Source organism: Elaeis guineensis, chromosome 7 (assembly GCF_000442705.2).
Source record: "Elaeis guineensis isolate ETL-2024a chromosome 7, EG11, whole genome shotgun sequence".
Classification (NCBI taxonomy): Eukaryota; Viridiplantae; Streptophyta; class Magnoliopsida; order Arecales; family Arecaceae; genus Elaeis; species Elaeis guineensis.
In genome coordinates this window covers 84,436,507-84,446,593 of record NC_025999.2, presented here as the reverse complement: position 1 = coordinate 84,446,593, position 10,087 = coordinate 84,436,507, and the positions used below count along the sequence as shown (strand labels likewise).

At 40.4% G+C, this 10,087-nt stretch overlaps 1 protein-coding gene across 1 annotated transcript; it reads left to right on the top strand.

Annotated features, from left to right (window-relative positions):
- The first annotated feature begins 371 nt into the window (after positions 1–371).
- On the top strand, positions 372–8,993 carry LOC105048611 (pentatricopeptide repeat-containing protein At1g62260, mitochondrial). Its single transcript, XM_073261311.1, is given in 2 exon segments — positions 372–2,196; positions 2,198–8,993. Coding segments are annotated over 2 exon segments (2,049 nt in total). The 5' UTR covers positions 372–613; the 3' UTR covers positions 2,664–8,993.
- Positions 8,994–10,087: the final 1,094 nt, after the last annotated feature.

Sequence of the window (10,087 nt, the reverse complement as noted above, 5' to 3'; positions counted from 1 at the left end):
CCACGGTGGATCGGGGCAAGGGGCCAGCAGGGCCGGCAGGGCCTGGGCAGGCGCGGCCCAGGCCCGCGCGCGGGTCTGCACGCGCCTGGGCCGCGCGCCCCGCTGGGCCGCGTGCCCGCCTGGGCCACGGGCCTGGGTCGCGCATCCCGCGCGCCGCGCCTGCGACCGCACCGCTGTCGCCCGCCGGCGGTCCTCTGCCGCCTCGATTCTCGTGCCGACTTTAAAAGCTCGTATGTTTTCCATCCGAGTTCCGATTCAGGTGATCTTGGTCTCGTTGGACTCCGTTTTTTGCCGCGAACCTCGCTGTGGGCTCAACGTGGGCTGAATCTCGAGGCGTCAAATCCTAACAATTCTCATCTTGATTTTTTATATATGCAGGTGTTGTTATGTCTAATTTTGTATAATAAGGTATTCGAAGAAATTGAGAAAGATGGAACCAAAAATTGACATGGAAGTTATAGATACAGGTCTTGCCTCTATTGCTTATATGGTTACTTGGCTGATCCAATATCATCCTTTGCACCATTAGCCATGCAATTCTAAATGATGTAAATGCCTTTCTTTCTCAAACCTTTCCCAAAATCCAAAGAAAAGTGAATAGAACGAAAATAGCATGAGGAGATGGATGCACTTTGCCGCCCGCTGTGCTATTGCCACCGCTCGCTCCGACAACAACCCCATCCTCCTCCGTCGGCAGAACCAGGCCCTCTCCAAGCTCATCCAGAGCGGCCGCCTCCATGAGGCACAGCAGTTCTTTGATGCCCTCCTCCACCGCAATGTCATCACCTGGAACTCCATGCTTGGTGGCTATGTCCGCCACCGTGAGCTTGCCCTTGCCCGGAGGCTCTTCGATGAAATGCCACAAAGAGATGTTGTATCCTACAACTCCATGCTCTCTGGTTATGCCCTCTCCAGGGATGGTGGGGAGCTCAAGGAGGGACGCCGCCTGTTTGATCAGATGCCACTAAAGGATACTGTGTCGTGGAACACCATGATCAGTGGGTATGCGAGGAATGGGAGGATGGATGAGGCGATGCACCTCTTTGATACAATGCCGGAGAAGAATGTTATCTCCTGGAACACTATGATCACTGGCTTTCTTGGAGTTGGCGATGTTAGAAGGGCAACTGAGTTGTTTGAGAGGATGCCAGTTCGAGATGCAGCATCCTTGAATGCTCTAGTGTCAGGTCTCATTCGGAATGGCAGACTTGAAGAGGCTGAAGAAATTCTCATTCAGAGTGGGACAATTAACAAGATCGAAGGGGCTGTTGATGCATATAACACTATGATTGCTGGCTATGGCCAAAGAGGAAAGGTTGAGGAAGCTCGAAGACTATTTGATTTGATTCCTTACCAACCTTATCAAGAAAGAAAAGGAGGTGAGGAAATAAAGAAAACACGTCGCTGCCTCAAATGTTTCGTGCGGAATGTGGTGTCATGGAATTCTATGATCATGTGTTATGTGAAAGCTGGGGATCTTTGTTCGGCAAGAGCTCTCTTTGATGAAATGCCTGAAAGAGACTTGTTCTCATGGAACACGATGATCACAGGGTACGTGCAAGCACAGGAGATGAAAGAGGCACGATCACTCTTTCAAGAATTGCCAGATCCAGATGCCAGGTCATGGAATTTGATGATATGTGGGTTTACTCAGAAAGGTGAGGTCGAACAAGCACGAGAAGTTTTCGATAGGATGCCTCAAAAGAGCACTGTTTCTTGGAATACAATGATAGCAGGATATGAGCAAAATGGAGACTATGAAGGAGCCATTGAGTTGTTCTCGAAGATGCGAGTGGTTGGAGAAAAACCGGACCGGCATACCGTGTCTTCGGTGCTTAGTGCTTGTGCTGGGCTTGCCACACTGCATTTAGGGACTCAAGTCCACCAGCTTATTACTAAGACAATAGTAGCAGACATTCCGATAAATAATGCCCTCATTACAATGTATGCACGGTGTGGGAAACTGATGGATGCAAAGGCTATTTTTGATGGAATGGAAATGCAGCGAGATGTTGTCTCATGGAATGCAATGATTGGAGGCTATGCACAGCATGGGCTTGCAAGCGAGGCTCTTGAGCTCTTTGAAGATATGAAGAGGAGGAAGACAAGGCCAACCCATATAACATTTACGGCTGTGTTGAATGCTTGTGGCCATGCAGGATTAGTGGATGAGGGAAGAGGGAATTTGATTCCATGGTTCATGAGTTCGATATTGGCCAAGAGTCGAACATTATGCTTCACTTGTTGACCTCATTGGCCGGCACGGGCAGCTTGAAGATGCGGTCCAAGTGATCAATAACATGACCGTCCCACCAGATAAGGCGGTATGGGGAGCCTTGCTTGGTGCTTGTAGGGTTCACAATAATGTGGAATTGGCTCAGGTAGCTGCAAAGGCCTTGGTGGAGATTGAACCAGAGAGCTCTGCTCCATATGTACTCCTGTACAACATGCATGCAGATGAGGGGAGGTGGGATGATGCTATTAAACTGAGGGAAATGATGGATAAACATAGGGTTTTAAAACAGCCTGGTTATAGTTGGATAGAGATGCATGACAATGTTCACATATTTGTTTCAGGGGATAGGTCCCATCCTCTTTCAAATGAGATATATTCATTATTAGAGAGTAGTAACAGGGTCATCAGAGACTTGCAGCTTGATTGAGCTGCATAGCAATGTACCAAGTTATACTTATAAATGATTCATTTTGTAAAAGTATTTGTATCCATATAGTCAACCATTTTGATGTTCAAATGCAATAATCTAATGCTTCATATATATGAATAAACAGATCCACTCCAACTTTGACACAGCTTTCTGCAGGCACATTCTTCAAGTCTTCCTCTCTCATCATCCTCTGCACTTCAGCAGCTTCCTCCCATGAGTGGGCCTCTGAGAACATGTACTCTTCACATCCTCTACAATATCAGCCTTATGTTTAGAGCAATGTAATTTGGATGCGCTCAACAATATTCTCCACACTACTGCATCGGCTTAGCATAATTGGGTTCGATCGAAGTTTTGTTCACCACGGTCCCAAGTCCAGTCTTCACTAGCATCCTCTCAAACAGTGCCACACTTTGTATACATGGTGATGAGACCGTACCCAGCTGCAGATTAATATCGAATCCCCTTACAATTATATATCACCATGAAGCCATCTTCCAAACCTCAAGCCAACAATTTGCATCTGAGAAACACACTAATGATTCCTCCAGAGGAAGTTGTTGACTTAAGATGATAAGATGGTATGCCACGACACAACGTTGGGTTCTCAGACGTTTTTCCAATATCTTTTTTTCAGGCATCTTTTATCTTCTGATGAGAACCAAAAAGAATCATGGGAGCAGTTTGGACAGAACCGAATTGAAACCAGTCATATTGGTATGGACTTGTTTACCATGTTGAAGGGCTGAGAGGTGATATTTATGTACGTGAGAAAACCAGCCTTTTAGAACAAGATGATAAATTGCACACATCCGCCTCTTTCTAATTTATTATGGATAGTGAAATATTCTTAAAATATTTTTTTGGCTGTATAAAAGCAGGCACCTGGGAATTATGGTATTATCAAAGATATGTTGACAAGTTTGATAGACTAGGATCACAATTTAAGGAGGTGGCCAGCTTCCTATGGCCATTCAAGCTCAAAACCACAGAGAGATGTCTGCAGCTTAAGTGAAAACCCTAACCCTACAAAAATGGTGATGATCCAGACAATTGAGAAAAGCAACAAATGAACTTAATAGATAAGTTGGAGCAAGCTAGGTGTGCATTATCATGGTGCTTGTGGGCACTGAGTGACATGATAATGGCAGTCTAAAAAGAGATGGGCCACTCCTTTTTTCTTGCACAAAAACAAAACAAAAAAATCTGCAAATGATGTACATGTTACTTAATTTGTCCTTGCACAAAGAATCTACAAATGTGACCTTCCTAGGATTGGTGAAGGAAGCATCACTGTTGTATTTGACGGACCCATATTGTGATGGTCTTTGATTAGCATTCACAGCCATGCCTTTTTTAAGGTAGGTGGAATACTTTTTTTTTTTTAGGTAAAGGGGAATACTTTACTGATAAGAATAAGTCATTTGTACAAACCAAGGCAAAGAGTAGAACTGCTGAAATGTGACATAGATACAACACAAAACCAGTAGAATCAAAAGGATAAGTGTAGTCCTTGACCAAAACAACGATGAAAAATATAAAGGGAAAGATGAGCAGGCAGAACTGAAAAGTTTGTTTAAGAAATCTTAGAGACAAAACATGATCCAGAAGCTGAAGTAGCAATGAAGCCGAAAACTGCAATTAAGCAAATCCATAACTGCTATCCAAGCATAGAACTGCTGCAGTATATGTTGATACATAGAATAAGGCAACTGATGTTGTTCAGACCAACTCCCAACAGTGAGACGGTAATGGACAACATCACTTGGGAGAAACAGAAAGCAGCAACTAAAGATCGCAAACTTAGTAACCCAGAGAATAAATATAGAAGTGCTGATACAGCTCCCATCAAGTGGCTCATCATCTGGGTTAAGTTTGATAAGCATAAAAATGACAAACATAGAAACAAATATGAAAATGTAACCCCTATCGGTAATGCTGAACATAATCCAACAGGTGAAGTAGAAATAAAGCATAGAAATGCTGTTAAAAAATGCATAGCTGACAACCAATCAGAACCCTCTAAAGATCAGCATATGGAACACTGAATTCCATGGAAAGAAATCATAGACTAGTGATTGCAACATGTGCTAAAGTAGAAAATTAGTGAATTGAGACTGTAGAGGCCAGCTTATCAGAACGATAAGAAAAACAGCATCAAATAGGTGATATAAAAAACAGCAAGCAATGAACCAAAGCTTAGAAGACCAGAAAATCCAATCAATATAGAGCCCATCAGGAAGTCCATCATTTCCATCAAGCCAAACATCATCTGAGAGTAAGAAACACAACAAAGTGCCTTTAAAAGTAAAATCATCACAATCCTGATCAGGTAAAACATCAATTGGGGACAAAGTGAGAACAGGAAGACTATGTAGAGCAGCCCATGATGACATTAATAAGGCAAACCAAGGTATGAGAGTGAGATGTATCAAGGTCTGCAATTCAACCGAAATCCAAGAACAATAAAAGTGAAACAATGTGTTCAATATGTCCCAACCAATGGTTGAAAAAGATCAATTCCCATCAGAAACAAATAAGTAGAGAACATTATATGGGAGAAAAAGATAAGCTACATCAAAAGCCAACAAAATAAAAGAGGAAGACCAACTCCTATCAGCATACACATCATCTAGGGTTAAAGCTGCCAATGATAGTTTATAGAAATGAAGAATGGGATGCATCATTTTATAGAGAAAAGCAACCCCAGTCATCCTATCAGCATATAGATCAGTCGGAAAGAAATGGATACTAAATACCTCCCCGAGGCTCAGTAATTTGAAGCTGGTCATGCTTAATGATCTGAGCAAAAGAGAGAGGCAAAGGATCCCCTTCAGAAAATGAACAGTTAGAAAGAAGAGCTTGCTTAGACAGCCAATCAGCTACTTGATTTTATTCATGGTATATATGTTTAAAAGTAAGGCCCAAAAATAAATTAAGAGATAAGATGATGTCTTTATAGTAAAAGAGGTTAGCAACATCACCATAGAACTGCGCAGAGAGCCAATGAATAACTGTAAGAGAATCTCCATAAACATGTAATATTTGATTATGAAATATATGAGCAGCAGTAGTGATGCCATAACAAGCAGCTAATAGTTCAGTGACAAGAATAGAACAGGGATTAATCCTGCATCCCTGAGCCAACAGAACATTACCGTAAGTATCTCGAATAGTAAATACAATTCCGACAGCATCAAATTAGATAGCAGCATCGAAATTAAGCATGAAATCTCTGAAGGGAGGGGGCACTAGGAGAGAAAATAGGATAGAAAAATGTGCTGTGGCATATGAAAAGTGCCCCAGGTCTTTGGAGACATATTAAAAGTAGATGCATCTAGATCAGCTATATAGTAATGAAATTGCTGCATCAAGTGCTATGTAGTGTGATGATTTTGAAAAATTCTAGCATTTCAAGCATTCCACAATAGCCAAGCCATGATACTCAGCACTGCCTTAGTCCTCTTCTTTACCTGAGATTGATTTAGTAAATAAAATAGGGCTGACAAAGAATGAGGACAAACTAAAATCAATATACTTTGAAGCAGACTATTTAGCAAAGCTGAGTAAAATGACAAGTGACTATAACATACTCCAGGTCTTCAACTATTCCACTGCATAAGTTACAACAGAGTAAGAAATCAGAAAAAGTTCCATGAAGATTAACTTTGCATGAGAGACAATCCCAGCTTAATTTTCATATAAAGTATTTGACTCTCATAGAGACAGAAAGATACCAGATCCATCTATAGAAAACTGATTAAAGGATGAATCAGCAGACGTAAGAACCAATACAAGATCGGAAGACAAGACTTTAGGAGTATTTGAAATAGCCCAGCAAAAAGAATCTGGCTAAGGATACTGTGACAAAAAAATCTTAAGATAGCACTCGTAAGGTCCAGACCAAAATAAAGATCAAGAGCTTGAACATCCCACTTTCGATCAGCAGTAATGAAGTTAGCCACCAAAGCTGAAGAAAGATCACAATTAATATTTATATAAGTTAGCAGTCGAGATAAAGGCACATTAGTGATCCAAGAATCAGAATAAACATGAATAGAAGTGCCAGAACCGATCATCCAACGTAATTGATGTGCTGAAATTGAATTCCAGCTTTGCAAATTTTGTGCCAGATGGGAGAAACTTTACGAGGTTTACTATAAGCAGGCCAAATGCCTTTAAATTTATACTTTGCAATAACAAGCTGAGCCCATAAAGAAGTAGGATGAAGTAATAGATTAATAGCGAGTTTACCATGAAGAGCCTGCTGTTTAACTCTCAAAGAATATAACCCCAAACCACTATATTTCTTTGGTTTGCAAATCTTTGACCAAGAAAATAAATGAAGACGTTTCCTATTAAAAGAATGCCCCCACAAGAAAGTACAAATTCTTTTTCAAGATAATTAAGTGCAGAAAGTGGCACATAAACTGAAGACATAGTATAGAGGGGAATAGAAGATAAAATTGAAATGAGTAGAGTAGCTCGACCAGCAAATAAGAGATATTTTCATTTCCATGCATGAAGCTTGCTTTCTAACTAGACCATGAGATGGGAAAAATCATTGAAAGATAAGGGCGAAGCTGATAAAGGAATGCCTAGATATTTCCACAATGTGCGAGTATGAGGAATACGCAAGATATGCAAAATTTGATGCTTTGTAGAGGTCTGAATTTTAGGACTAAAATGAATATGCGACTTATCATAATTAATTGCTTATCCTGTAACAGCACAATAGGCTTCTAAAATAGATTTTGAGATAATAGTATTACGAACCGAAGCTCGAGCAACTAACAGGCAGTCATCAGCATAAAAAATATGAGAGACAGCAGGCCTAGAAGGTGTCGGCTGAAAAGCTTTAAGCACATTAAGCTGAATAGCCCCATTCAAGTAGATGGTGAGCAATTCAGAGCCAAAAATAAATAAATAAAGAGATAGAAGACAATCTTGACGAAGACCATAATTTATAGAAAATCAATAAGTCGGTGAGCTATTCTCAAGGAGAGTAAATTACGGTTGAAAAACACAAACCAATATCCAAGAAATAAATTTATGGTGAAAGCTGAAAGCTATGAGAAGCTTACGCAAATAGAGCTATTGAAATCTATCAAAGGCTTTCTTCATATCAATTTTTATTAACATTAAACTATCGAAAGGAGGCGCAATATGCAAAGAATGCATAAGCTTTTGGCCAAGGAGGATATTATCAATAATATTACGGTTGAAAACAAAAGCAGCTTGTGAAGGAGACATAAGAGAAGAAATAAACTTACACATGTGTCCAATCAAAATTTTCGCAACAATTGTATATATAATATTGGCAAGACCGATGGAACGAAAATGCTGAGCTACAGATGGATTAGAAATTTTAGAAATAAGTACAATATAAGTATGCTTCCAAGAAGCCGGCATAGTAGAAGATTGGAAGCAATACTTAATAAACTACATCTGATTTCAGAAGGTCCCAAAAGACTTGAAAGAAGAAAGATTATAAGCCATCCAGCCCAAGAGCTTTGTCGAGGTGTAAAGAGAAAATGGCCTCTTCAATTTTTTCAACAGAAACTTCAGAGATTAAAGCTTGATTTTGCTCATTAAAAAGCCTATGAGGTATATATGGAAGGTCTATGTCAAGAGACTGCCACGTACTATTCCAATGATGGAAAAAGTGCTCTTAAAGAATAGAACAGATGCCTTCTTCAGAGTGCACTACAGTACCATCATCCACCTATAATTGAGATATTCTATTATGCCGACATCTTAGAAGAGTTTAACGATGAAAGAATCGGGGTTAGCATCACCCTCACATAACCATTGAGATCGTGACTTTTGCCTCCAGAAAACTTTTTGCATGCAAAGATTTTTGTGATAAGCTCTTAAAGAAGATAACAAAAGCATATACTGGTTATGAGGCAAAGGACCACACTGGACTTCCTTTTCTTGGAGAGAGAGAATACGAGAATAGAGGATATTGACAGTGCAAAAAATATTATCGATCCTCTTTTCATTCTAGTGCATGATTTTCTTATGAACATTATTAAGTAAAATAGTAAGCTTGTCAGTAGGAGGGCCATGATAATCAGTAGATCAAGTAGAGGCTATAGTGTCTTCAAGATTGACACACATCAACCAAAATTTTTCAAATTGAAAAGAAAATAATGCCTCTTGTGGATAGAGGCGAGAGTGAGAAGAAGAGGATAATGATCCGAAGCAAAATATGCTAGGTGCATAATCCAAGATTCAGGAAGAGATCAATCCAATTAGCAGATACAAAAGCACGTTCCCACCTTTTTCAGACCCCGACCAACTCTGCTTCATTATTACACCATGTATATTTAGGGCCATGAACTCCATGATCAATCAGCCCAGTGTTCTGAATGAAATATTTAAATGCAATGATAGATCGATCAAGCTTAAATCTCCGCCCTTCTTCCTTATCCTCTGCAGAGAGAATAACATTAAAGTCTCCTACTAAGAGCAAAAGCAACTGAGTTTGTGAGGCTTGCCAAACAAGGTCTTAAAGTTTGCGCCGTTGTATGCCACAAGTACTAACATAAGCAATAGCAATAAGCCAAGTGGGACCTTGCAACAAGGTGATGAGGCCAAAACAAACTTGATGATCTATATGCAAAAAGAAAACTTGACCCAATGATGTATGTCAAAAAACTATAATACCTCCGGATAGACCTACAGAAGGAATCATATAGTGGTCCCATTGAGGACCCATAACATGTTGAAGATGAGAGCTATCAGTGATGCGAGTTTCGACAAAAGCACATAACATTGGGTCATATTGGACAAGTAGAGTTTTTATATATTTTACAAAAGACAGCTTAGCCGCACCCCTACAATTCCAAAATAGGAGATTCATGAGGAAGGAGGAGGGGGGATTGGGGTTCTAACAGCTCGCTCTGACACATAGCCTCCTTCTGAGGGTCGACTAGGCCAAACGTATCTTCGAAAGGAACATTAAGATGTTGACAAAGATTATGCAATAATGATTGATGTTCCGAACATACAGTACCTTGCACTAGATGAGAAGATGAAGCAGAAGAGGAGATAAGAAAATCTAGCTAGATGAAGATGCCTGAGCAGCAGACGAACAACCAGACCCTGATGCAACCACATGCCAGACTTCTTTCATGGGATAAGTATTCAAAGATTTAAGAGCTAGATGGGATGAGTCAGATTTGTGAGCAGTTTGAGGAGCATTAGCCTCATCGGATTTCTCTAGAACCACCACTTTACTCTGAGGCGATTCAGACCCAAGGGATCTAGATTTTCCTCTACTTGAAGGTGGTGATCTCTTATGTTTCTACATATATTCCCTGATATGTGCATAGGCTGAAAAGATTGAGAGAAAGGTTGGTCAATTATGGATAGTGGCCCGAATTTGGATTCAATCAAAGGGATGCCTGAAGGGT